The sequence below is a fragment of the Nylanderia fulva genome, unplaced genomic scaffold (genome assembly GCF_048542155.1).
Source record: "Nylanderia fulva isolate GAGA-0341 unplaced genomic scaffold, ASM4854215v1 Scaffold23, whole genome shotgun sequence".
Classification (NCBI taxonomy): Eukaryota; Metazoa; Arthropoda; class Insecta; order Hymenoptera; family Formicidae; genus Nylanderia; species Nylanderia fulva.
Window position 1 is genome coordinate 2763546 of NW_028190293.1, and position 11650 is coordinate 2775195.

At 30.2% G+C, this 11650-nt stretch overlaps 3 protein-coding genes across 5 annotated transcripts; 2 read left to right on the forward strand and 1 right to left on the reverse strand.

The window, feature by feature from the left end:
* The first annotated feature begins 88 nt into the window (after nucleotides 1-88).
* On the forward strand, nucleotides 89-4447 carry Pdxk (pyridoxal kinase). The gene is made up of 6 exons (XM_029303804.2): nucleotides 89-307; nucleotides 453-552; nucleotides 626-890; nucleotides 1027-1169; nucleotides 1250-1429; nucleotides 1512-4447. Exons 1-6 carry the CDS (start codon nucleotides 215-217, stop codon nucleotides 1619-1621), a joined length of 891 nt encoding a protein of 296 aa, XP_029159637.1. The 5' UTR covers nucleotides 89-214; the 3' UTR covers nucleotides 1622-4447.
* On the reverse strand, nucleotides 718-6721 carry RpIII128 (RNA polymerase III subunit RpIII128). 2 transcript variants are annotated; one of them, XM_029303655.2, is made up of 10 exons: nucleotides 6640-6719; nucleotides 6406-6546; nucleotides 6013-6167; nucleotides 5742-5918; nucleotides 4185-5665; nucleotides 3502-4094; nucleotides 3182-3431; nucleotides 2928-3092; nucleotides 2721-2851; nucleotides 718-2420 (listed from the first exon to the last, which is right to left on the reverse strand). In XM_029303655.2, the coding sequence occupies exons 2-10, from the start codon at nucleotides 6427-6429 to the stop codon at nucleotides 2037-2039; spliced, it is 3360 nt and encodes a 1119-aa protein (XP_029159488.2). In that variant the 5' UTR covers nucleotides 6430-6546; nucleotides 6640-6719; the 3' UTR covers nucleotides 718-2036. The 2 variants fall into 2 exon arrangements, with proteins under 2 accessions (XP_029159488.2, XP_029159477.2); XM_029303644.2 differs by having other exon boundaries at nucleotides 6406-6721.
* An 800-nt stretch (nucleotides 6722-7521) lies between these two features.
* On the forward strand, nucleotides 7522-11516 carry LOC114931608 (isovaleryl-CoA dehydrogenase, mitochondrial). 2 transcript variants are annotated; one of them, XM_029303738.2, is made up of 8 exons: nucleotides 7522-7949; nucleotides 8842-8931; nucleotides 9085-9306; nucleotides 9901-10228; nucleotides 10355-10448; nucleotides 10833-10923; nucleotides 10993-11161; nucleotides 11316-11516. In XM_029303738.2, exons 1-8 carry the CDS (start codon nucleotides 7755-7757, stop codon nucleotides 11447-11449), a joined length of 1323 nt encoding a protein of 440 aa, XP_029159571.2. In that variant the 5' UTR covers nucleotides 7522-7754; the 3' UTR covers nucleotides 11450-11516. The 2 variants fall into 2 exon arrangements, with proteins under 2 accessions (XP_029159571.2, XP_029159575.2); XM_029303742.2 differs by having other exon boundaries at nucleotides 7522-7901.
* Nucleotides 11517-11650: the final 134 nt, after the last annotated feature.

The following is an 11650-nucleotide window of genomic DNA, read 5'->3' on the forward strand; positions in this document are numbered from 1 at the left end:
TTTTTAATAGAGAAATGAAGAAAAAAAGAGGTTTTTAAAAAAATATAAGAAAGGAAATCATAACCATTTCATGTATTTTAGAATGTTTAGGGCCCACTATCAGCAGATTACTGTACTGTGATAACAGCGAGTTATGTAAGCGTCAGGATCTTGAATAATCGACAAGTGTATCCGAGTTCATTGAAAAATTATATAGTATCAGCTGATCGAAACTATGTGTTCCGCAAAAACACCACGCATACTTTCAATTCAGAGTCATGTTGTATCAGGATATGTTGGCAATAAAAGCGCAACTTTCCCGTTACAGGTAAATATTGTAGAAAAATTAAAAAGATATACGTCCTTATGTTGATCTTTGATTGACACTGAATGTTTTTTTTAATATGCAATAAAAACCGATTTTCCATACTTTGATAAAATATAAATAAATTGAGAAATTAATTTTTCATCAGCTATTAGGCTTTGAAGTCGACGCAATTAACTCTGTACAATTATCTAATCATACTGGTTATAAAGCATTTAAAGGTCAGATACTCAATGATAAAGATCTAGGTAAGATCAAAGACAGATAACAATGATTATTTAGAAAGAGCAAGAAAATATTTCTCAGTAATAATTATTTTAGACGACCTAGTTGATGGTTTGGCGCAAAATAACTTGGATAATTATACGCATTTACTGACTGGATATATTGGTTCAGCTTCTTTTTTAAAAAGAGTAGCATTATTGGTCACGACATTGAAAAGTAAAAATCCAAATCTTATTTACGTTTGTGATCCTGTTATGGGTGATAATGGGAAGATGTATGTCCCAGAAGCACTGAAGGAAATTTACAAGAAGGAGATAGTTCCATTAGCAGATGTGCTTACTCCTAATCAGTTTGAATTAGAGTATATATGATATTGATACACTATATTGCTACCTCGTTAATTTCAATACCTATCACAATATGATACATTGTTAAAAGTTCTTAGAAATTATATATTTTTATAATTTTTTTTCATAATCATATATTTGCTTTCTCAGATTACTGACAGATGAAAAAATTACCAATATTGCTGAATTGCAAAATGCAGTTAAAAAATTGCATCAAATTGGACCCAAAATTGTAGCTGTATCATCAACTGAGCTTAACAACAAATTGACAGCAGTAGTTAGCGCTGAAAAAAGTATTATTGCACTATAAGATAACACTTAAACTCTCAGATTATTATAAAACTACATTACATTAATGAATTTTTTTTCTTAGATAATATATTGTTAAAATTAGACATTCCAAAAATACCAGCCACTTTTACGGGGTCTGGAGATCTCTTTGCTGCATTATTTCTTGCTCACTTGTATTTGCAAAACAATATGAAGATCACCATGGAGAAAACTATAAATTCTCTATACAGCGTATTACTTAATACTTATGAATATTCTAAAGGTAAATACCTATAATAATATTTATAGCAGAACATACAATATGGCACATATCTTAATATTGTTACACAAATAATTACTTGCAGTATATGCAAACACTGAAGATCAAAATGCTAGAAAAATCGAATTACAACTTATACAAAGTAAGAAGAATATTGAAAATCCAGAAATTTCTCTGTTTGCGGAATCCTTATAACACACATTATGAGGAAAGCTTGAATGTTTATGTGCGAGTTGCCAGAGAAAAATATATATTATAAACAAAAAAAAATTGTACATATATAATGTTTATATAATGTATATAATGATATTTTAAGTTACCAATTTGTTAAATTGCAACGCATAATATCACAAAAGATATTGCATTTATAATATAAAAATTTTTGCTATATATGTATAATGAATATAATGTAAAATGAAATTCCAAAGACCAATATATGTCTTCCAAAGAGAAAATATGTAATTTATTCAAATAAAAACATACAAATCATATAATAGACAAGTATTTTTATGTATTAAATGAATTTAATTTTGAAAATTCGATATCTAAGCTCTGCTAATGAAATAGATAGAGGTTGAAAATTACCTGAATATACTCTGATAATAAATAATTAGTCACAATAATCTTTCAATGTTAAACGGGGTAATATGTTCATGCATTGTAATTCTTGGAACAATAATTTACAAGCATAAGGCATTGTGATTGTAGACATGGAGGAACTGGAGCTACACCTTTGGCACCAACCGTTATATCCCATCAGACCACACTCATTACAAATGTCGATTTGAAATGCGTCACTCGATAACATGAGTCTCTCTACTAACAACATGCTGGCCCCATAACCGATCAAGCAATCGCGTTCCATTTCACCCAGACGTAGACCACCGTCTTTGGAACGTCCTTCTGTCGGTTGGCGAGTTAGAATTACTCTTGGACCTTTGGCACGAGCATGTATTTTGTCTTGCACCATATGTTTCAATTTCTGGTAATAAACCTATAATACAATTAAATTTGTATTTTAAACAAGATATTGATCAAAACCTCTTATCGATAATTAATTGGAGTTAATTATCTAACTCAATATTTTTATTGGAAAGTGAAAAATACTTTAGAAATTTTAATGAACTATATCAAGTCATTATCATCTTAGTTAAAATAGTAAATAATAAAATTATTATACATATAAAAAAATGCATGCATTATATTAGTTTCACATATTTGGAATAACTTTTTTCTATCTAAAATAACTGAATTAAATTGCACTGATTTATTTATTTTTAAAAGAAAAACTTACTGTTCCAGAAAAGAGATATCCTGTTATTGGCTGTCCAGTCATGCCGCTATAGAATAAATCTTTCCCTAAGTAATTATAACCATGTTTTGCTAATTCTTCACAGAGATCCTCTACTTTAGCGCCCTCGAATGCTACAAGCAAAGATTAGTAGAGATTAAATATTATATCGCATACAGCTCTATCGTATTATCTTCTTATAAAATGTACCTGTTGCATCGTGAAATTTCCCATTTACAACGCCTGCTTTGCCAGCTAATACCTCTATCAGTTTCCCAACTGTCATTCTAGATGGGAAACCATGTGGATTCATAATCACATCAGGACATATACCATGGTCATTAAATGGCATATCTTCTTGATCTACAATTAAGCCTGAAAAAATATATTATCAGAAATACCTCTTTTACAACGCATGATATATCTTAACATGAAAATATATATTTATAACAAAATAATTTTACCTACAACACCCTTCTGTCCATGGCGACTACTAAATTTATCACCAATCTCAGGTCTTCGAGTTTGTCTTAATAATAGTTTTATTAAGAAAGCATTTTCCGCATTACTAGATACCATAACTTTCTCTACATATGCCGGGACGGAACCTTTGTACGAAACTTCCGCGCTGCGATACTCCGGTTTCGCTTGAAAATTGTCAGCCCTCGATGGGCCGATATTTCCACGTGTCGACACAGATTTATTTACCAATACCTATAACATGGTACAAGATTAATCATAGTAGAAACAAACAAAAAAATCACGCTGTCATTCAAATACATACTTTCTTATTTTCCACCTTTTCACCAGTCGCTGCAATCCCATCGTTCTCAAGAATATCATGTTTCCATATAGGTTTTTTACTAGTTGGGTCTAAAAGTTGTCCTAAAATTATATCACTCGGTTGATTGGGATGGTTTTTTATTAAACATTTCGAGTTCCGGTATACCAAACATCTTCCATATCCTCTATCGACAGAAGCTTTATTCAATATGAGCGCATCTTCTATATCATATCCGCTGAATGACATTACTGCTACGTTAGCGTTTTCACCAGCTGGCAATTTATCGAAATTGATTAACTCTATCTGTCGTGTTTTTACTATCGGCCTTTGCGGATATACCAGATTATACATCACTGTATCGATGCGATTACGTTGATTATATCCTATAACTCCCATAGCTTGCTTGCCCATAGCACATTGATAAGTATTTCTTGGACTTTGATTATGATTTGGATATGGTATTAAGCCTGCACACACACCCAAGATTGTAAACTCTGCGATTTCTAAATGTGTTGTTTGAGGAATAATTTCTGACTCCTTGCAAGCAATCAAACTGTCGTTTTCTTCGTTTACGTCTAAATACTCTATCAATCCTAAATAACACAATAAACAATGTATTACAATTAATTGAATAATACATAAAATAAAAATTAAATATATATTGTATTTTCAATATTTATTACCAGCACGAACAAAATCATTGAAAGTCCAAAGATTTATCTCAAGATTGTTCATGTGTTTTTGTTCAATAAGAGGCTTCCCGTCCTTAACAATGATGAGCGGCCTACACAATCGACCACCATCACAACTGACTTGAACGCATTTATGGCGACGTTGCACAAATATTGACACAAAACAATCTATGTATCCTTTTCTGCGTAACAATCTAAACTGGTGCACCAACCTTGAGACCATAGATTCTTTTATGATACCTGCCATATTACCATTGACGAAAACCACATATATGCCCTTTTTAATTAGCTCTCCTCCGACACAAGTATAAATAATTTGCACGCCAAGATTACGCATCAATCTTACAAACGGTTCCTCTGGCATTTCCGTGGTAATATGAGCCAGCAATGCTAAGTTCTTCACTAAGCCGCACGATTCACCTTCTGGTGTGTCATTTGGACACAACATTCCCCATTGTGAACCATGCAACGCTCGCGGACCAGAGATTTTTCTCGTCTTTTCAAATTGAGAATGAACTCGAGTCATCATGCCAAGTGCTGAAATGTATGATAATCGTGACAACACTTGTGTAACGCCATGTCTTTCCATCCTAAATCTCTTGATTGTCCAATTGCCTGAAGATATAGCAAAAGCTAGCCCATTGGTAATCAGATCCTTTCTTATATATTTTGTTATATCAAATGGTGCCGCTTTTATCTTAGGAATATTCTTATCGGCAATTTGCTTGAGCTCCGAGTTAAATCTTTTGAACAAATCCTCAAACATTAGAGCCAGAAGAGATCCAGCTAGTTCCAGACGTTTATTACCATAATAATCCTTGTCGTCAACCAGTTTGCGATCACTTTGTGCATCAATAACTCTTCTAATCATCAAAGCGAGATGCAAAGCTTTTGTTCTGAAGTTGAAATCTATGACAGGCACATGAGACAATACATTTGCTGCTAACAAATCTTTCATCTCGTCAGTAATTTTAGTAGACTTTGCAACATGAAATCTCATCTGTCTGCGTTTATTATAGAGGTATTTTAATGCTTGTTTCTCAGAAAAAACACCCAATTCTTGACAATCTTCTACACTGGCTATAAATTTGTTCATATATTTTCCTTTTTCTCCAACCATTTGTAAGATATCTATATCGCTTACTATTCCCATAGCTTTGAAAACTACAGTAATCAATATATCGTCTTGAAACATATTGTTTCTTATATAATATCTGCCTCCTTTCCCCACAACAGTTGTCTTAGTCTTTTTTTCATGTGTAAAACTATTGCATGTTGCAATAATGTCTTTACCATCTTCTTCCACAATAATTCTGTTTCTGACCATTTGTTCCTGCATTAATATAACTTTCTCTTGACCATTTATAATAAAATAACCACCAGTATCATATGGACATTCATTCAGTTTAGCTAGCTCATAATGAGATTTATTAGTTAATACACAATTTGAACTGCGCAACATTACTGGCATCCTGCAAGAGAGTTTATAATCATATAATATTTTTCACATTATCACATGTTATTCTATTCTTTATTTTTTATTCATACCTTCCAATTACCATGTTTGTATTTCTTATCCGTTGATTATTTCTTATGTGTTCAATATCTACTATGATTGGTGCAGAATAATTTAGATCTCTTAAACGACATTCGTGCGGTGTAGTTGGCCGCATTACATTTGAGCCATCCTCAATCTCAGGTGAACCTACTTTTATATTTAAATATCTGCAAGATAAAAAAATAATGTTAAATTAATAATTTTACAGTTGCATTTTCTATATAAAAATATAAATGTTACTTTACATAAAAATGTTCTTACTTTACATAAAAATGTGGATCCTCATCAGACAAAACTTTTTCATTTGCCTTAACAATATTTTTTATTTCTTTGTTGATAAAATAATTATAAGAATCTATATGCTGTTTCACCAAACCTTTGCCTTTCAGAGAAGCTTCTACTAGCTTTAGTTTGTTCTATAAAAGTATATAATTTATTAAAATTTATTTATAATTCAGCAACATGTGACAATAATTAAAAAAAAATGTTTCAAGTAAATTTAATTATTTTATATTTTTCATAAAAATGCATGCATTAAAAGGAAGAAAAAAATACAAGTTAAAAATAAAATTTTTATTTAAATGAATTCAACTTTTATTTTACAATGCAATTAAATGAATTTCAAAAACAAAAAATACTTAACCCTGTACTTACTTTAATTTCATTTGTTTGTTCCATTTTTGTTAATTAAAAAGTGTCGTAATGTTAAAAATCAATATTTGTCGAAAAGTTCATATATCAACGTGTTAAACACGTGGCCATACGCGTTTTTTCTTTTTTTTCTTCTAGATTTCACTAAGGACACACAACCAATATTATTATTGGAGGCTCGTTCTTCTGAACTTTCTACACTGTATAGTGTACACTAAAAAGGAAACAGATATATACCTAAATGTTCAAAAGAAAGAGAAGAAAGCGTGACCGCAGTCAGTGCACACAAGCCGAAATTTGCGTACATGCGTGATAGTGTAAAAATCAGCTGATTCTAAGAGTGTACGTACATACATACATATATACATACATGTATATATCGAAATAATATATTAGATTACATGAAAAATGAATAGAAACTGTTTCAAAAGATTAATAAATATTATTATTAGATATATGTAATATTAGTATATTTAGTACGAGAAAAAAAAAATATATATAGACCATGGTTTTTTTTTTAATTTGGTATTTTCCGTGCCGTCAACCTGTATTTAAATATATAAAAGATTTTTTTGACACTCCTTTCTCTATTTCTATATAGATCATGGAAAGTCAAGTTAGGTTAGGAGAAGCATGTTTAAAGAGATCATACACCTCTGCTTGTTTTTTTTATTACGCAAAAAAACAAATATTAAATTATTATACAAATATAGTTGCAATTTAACATAAGGTTTTAATTTGCATCTTAATATAAATAGTTTGTATATATTATAATTATATATATATATAATCTATAAAAATTTAAATTATTACTTCTTTAAATTATAATTACCATATACCTCTATTAAATTATTTCTAATATTAATTAATCAATTATTTCAGATAAGGACGTCGATATTTCTTCTCCTATCTGATTACTGATAAAAAATAAAAGGTATATATATCAATTTTAAACATATATATATAAGCGATGATTTTTTTATATCGATTTTGATAAATATATCGGCGTTATCAGAATTTAATGTTATTGCATAATTAGTTTATTCATTCACTTATTATCATATATATGTCGTCAGTCTTTTATCGTCATATATATATATATATATAGTTTTAGTACAAAATTCTCATAACATGCGTTTACACTGACTCATTCGATTTTTGTTCATTCTATTGAAATTATTCAACATTCAATATTTGGCGCTTTTTTTATTCGACCTCTACAAACATCAGTGCAATACTTTTTAACGAATAGATTACAATCGAGATATTCTTAATCGACCTTAAAGGGCATACTTCACGTATAAAAAGTAATATTGATCCGAAATTATTCCTAATCGATCGAAGAAGGGAAAATGATCTCGACACGTCGTTTTGTCGTTTTGCAACATATAAATTTCGGTCTCGCGAATCGCGCTAATAAAATTGTGAATGTGAATTATGCGTCCAGCTATTGCAAGATCGACGAGAGTATCTTCGGGTTAAGCAATGAACAGAGAGAGGTTATAGTGACTTTCATGCTTTATATCATACATATGTCCTGCATGTGTGTGAGTTGTCATATATATATATATATATATTTATATCGCGCGAAGTCATTGCTCATTTATTATTATAATCGCAAATTTGTATACTTATAAAAATGCATGTGCATATAAAAATATATATTATTCATTATTATTTATCAGCATCTCTTATAGAAATTTATCACTAGTAACGCCAATTAATCACTTATTTCGAGTACTTAATAAAATACTGATATACAGTAATTTAAGTACTCAAAATAAGTGACAAATTGGCATTAATAGTGATAAATTTCTATAAGGGATGTTGATATTATTGTGCTTTTGTGATTGACGTTATCAGTCATAGAAAGGCTGCTCCCCTTCGGAGCAAAAATATCGTCAAATGGAATGCAGAAATGCACCATGAGTGCAATGATCACGTGATCGCACGTGTGTTCCGATATAGGATGCATTTCGTTTAACACTATGTTCACTTCGAAATGTCTATGGTGAACCAATTAGGATGAAGAACATCTCGCGCTTTGGAGCGAATATATAGCGTTGCATCTATATGCAATATTCTTTCATCGGTTCTTTTTATTTAATAAATATATAGCGTCGCATCTATATGCAATATTCTTTTATCGGTTCTTTTTATTTATTAAATTAGAAAAGATCGACGAAATTTTTGTTTCAGTATTTTTGTATATAAATTATATATAATATCTAATTGAGGTATAAAACTTTTTTTTATTAATTTTTATTAATAACGTTATGAATCATAATGAAAAAATAACTGCGTTTAAAATATTAGCTTTTCTTTGCCATTCAACATATTCTTTTATATATATATATACCCTTCCTTTTTCTTAAACTATTCAAATTTTCTGCATTATGTTAAATTAATTTAATATTAATATCGTTATTCTTTTTTCAGCTTCGCTCGCTCGTTTTCAATTTTGCGCAGAAGAACCTGGCGCCTAAAGCTGCCGAGATTGACAAGAAAAATAATTTCGATGAACTGAGAGTAAGTATAAGAAATTTAAAAAATAAAATAAAATCGCATTTAAAATTAAGAAAATCTAAATCGCAAATTGCAACGCAAATTAAATTAATTAATTTTTGTGTCAAATCGAATCCCTCAAAATAGTAATTTTTATTTAAAAATGATACAATATAGACATTCTGGAAAGAATTGGGGAAATTGGGCCTGCTGGGCATCACGGTGAAGCCGGAATATGGCGGTACAGGCGGCACCTATCTCGATCATGTAATTATCGTCGAGGAATTGAGTAGAGCATCAGCTGCTATTGCTCTCAGTTATGGTGCGCATTCGAATCTCTGCGTTAATCAAATCCATAAACATGGCACAGAGGAACAAAAACACAAATACTTGCCTAAGGTAAAACTCGTTTCCATATACACAGCGTATAAAAAATATTGTTAATTTGACTAAACCTTTCAACTATAAATATAATAATTATTTTGTTAATATTGAACCTATCTATTATATAGTATTTAAATCAAATATAGGTCTTGTTAGATTTAATATATTTAATTTAAATATTTTTTTATATGTTCAATTAATAAAATAATATTTAATTGAAAGATTTAGTCAAATTAACAAATTTTTTTCATGTATATATATACACATCTGATGTTGTATAATATCATAAAAAAATATTTCGATATATAAATTTCTTGGGAATATAAATAAATTTCACAAAACAAATATATATACTTATAATTAATAAGAAAATCTAGATTTTATAAGCTTATAACAGTTACTACAAATAAAACGCTTTCACGTAGATTAAAAAGTGTTCAAATATCTTTATTGTATAGAGTCAAATTCGCATCGAATTCATTTCACATAATAATATAATTAATAATAATATGAATATATCATTGACATATTCATATCATTTGTAATATATATTTATATAATAATATATATTTATATATATTATATTAATAATTACATGAAATTTTTCAGCTGTGCAGCGGTGAGCACATTGGCGCACTGGCGATGTCGGAACCGGGGTCTGGATCTGATGTGACCTCCATGAAATTACGAGCTGAAAAGAAAAACGATTATTACGTATTGAATGGTAATAAATTTTGGATCACCAATGGCCCGGACGCGGGTACCTTGGTCGTCTACGCGAGAACTGACCCGAACGCGGACAAGCCGCAGCACGGTATCACCACCTTCATCGTCGAGAAAGATACAGAAGGATTTAGCACGGCGCAAAAGTTGGACAAGCTAGGAATGCGCGGTTCTAACACTTGCGAATTAATTTTCGAGGATTGTAAAATTCCAGGTGTGTAGCATCTGAGAGACGCAGATATAGATATTTTAATGTTATACGATATATATATGTATGTATATATATATATATACAATATATGTTATATTGTGTTATCGATTATCATTGTTAAAATTACAGCCGCCAACGTTCTAGGAGAAGTTAATAAGGGCGTTTATGTTCTGCTCAGCGGATTGGATTTGGAACGATTAGTATTGGCCGCTGGACCTCTAGGGTAAGTACTTAAAGAATGTTGAAAGATATAATACAAAATTTGAAATCTTTAAAATCTACTTCTCGTTTTTTTCTTCACGAGTACTTATGCTTTATATTTTATTAAAATAAACTTTGAAATGATTATTGAAATGGACGCATTTTTTATAATCGGCTTTTTATAAAAATAAGAATTGTAGTTTTTTAATATTTATATGCAACTTACATATTATACATATAATTATATATATGTATGCGTGTTTCACGAAAAGATATGATAGATCTTAGGAATTTTATTCTTAAAGATTTATTTTTGTTTTAAGAATATCGATAGATAAGTGTTTACACGTTTATTTTAATTATAAACAAGTGTTTATAAGAAGATGTGCAATAATGCAACTTCTAGAATTCTACAAGCTTCTTGCGACATCGCTTTTGAATACGCTCATACGAGAAAGCAATTCGACCAATATCTCGCGCAATTTCAATTGATACAGGTAAGATCACATGCTCTACTTTTGCTGAAAAAATTATTAATATTATCTGACGCTATAATCACGCTTCAGGCAAAGATTGCGGACATGTACATGACTTTAACCGCGAGCAGAAGTTACTTGTACTCCGTCGCGAGATCTTGCGATGCTGGTCACACGAATCGTAAGGATTGCGCCGCGGCGTTGTTATTTTGTACCGAGAATGCCGTGAAAGCAGCCATAAACGCCATGCAGATACTTGGTAAATTATTTATCAAACGGAAAAAGAAAATAGTATAAGACAAGAATTTTATACTAACAATAAGTATAAAAAATATCTAAATTTTTTAATATTTACCGAAGTTTAGTTAGATCGACATATTTATCTGTCTTTCTAATTTTTAATCGTTTAACAGGTGGTAATGGATACGTCAATGATTATGTGACGGGAAGATTATTGCGAGACGCGAAGCTTTACGACGTTGGCGCGGGTACCAATGAAATACGACGATTGGTCATCAGCCGTGCAATCACTCAGGAATACCTGTAACACAAAGAAATCTATATTCCGCATCGATCTGGATTTTATAATCATTTTTATGAATATATGTAATTCATCAATGGTAATATATCACTATTTTTATACGTTATTATTTTCTATTGCATTATATTTTAATGTTTTTATATCTATGTTATATTTTATAATAATAATAAATATATATATTCTCTGATGCCAGTAATTTATTGCCAC

Excerpts from the sequence above, each read along its gene's own strand:
- Pdxk (XM_029303804.2), top strand. The coding sequence starts at position 215 with ATGTGTTCCGCAAAAACACCACGCATACTTTCAATTCAGAGTCATGTT. Across the intron at positions 553-625 it reads ACTCAATGATAAAGATCTAG|ACGACCTAGTTGATGGTTTG; the intron begins GTAAGATCAAAG and ends TAATTATTTTAG. Across the intron at positions 1,430-1,511 it reads TACTTATGAATATTCTAAAG|TATATGCAAACACTGAAGAT; the intron begins GTAAATACCTAT and ends AATTACTTGCAG.
- RpIII128 (XM_029303644.2), bottom strand. The coding sequence starts at position 6,429 with ATGGAACAAACAAATGAAATTAAA. Across the intron at positions 5,666-5,741 it reads ACAAACATGGTAATTGGAAG|GATGCCAGTAATGTTGCGCA; the intron begins GTATGAATAAAA and ends ACTCTCTTGCAG. Across the intron at positions 2,421-2,720 it reads GATATCTCTTTTCTGGAACA|GTTTATTACCAGAAATTGAA; the intron begins GTAAGTTTTTCT and ends ATTGTATTATAG.
- LOC114931608 (XM_029303738.2), top strand. The coding sequence starts at position 7,755 with ATGATCTCGACACGTCGTTTTGTCGTTTTGCAACATATAAATTTCGGT. Across the intron at positions 10,449-10,832 it reads TTGGCCGCTGGACCTCTAGG|AATTCTACAAGCTTCTTGCG; the intron begins GTAAGTACTTAA and ends TGCAACTTCTAG. Across the intron at positions 10,924-10,992 it reads CGCAATTTCAATTGATACAG|GCAAAGATTGCGGACATGTA; the intron begins GTAAGATCACAT and ends ATCACGCTTCAG.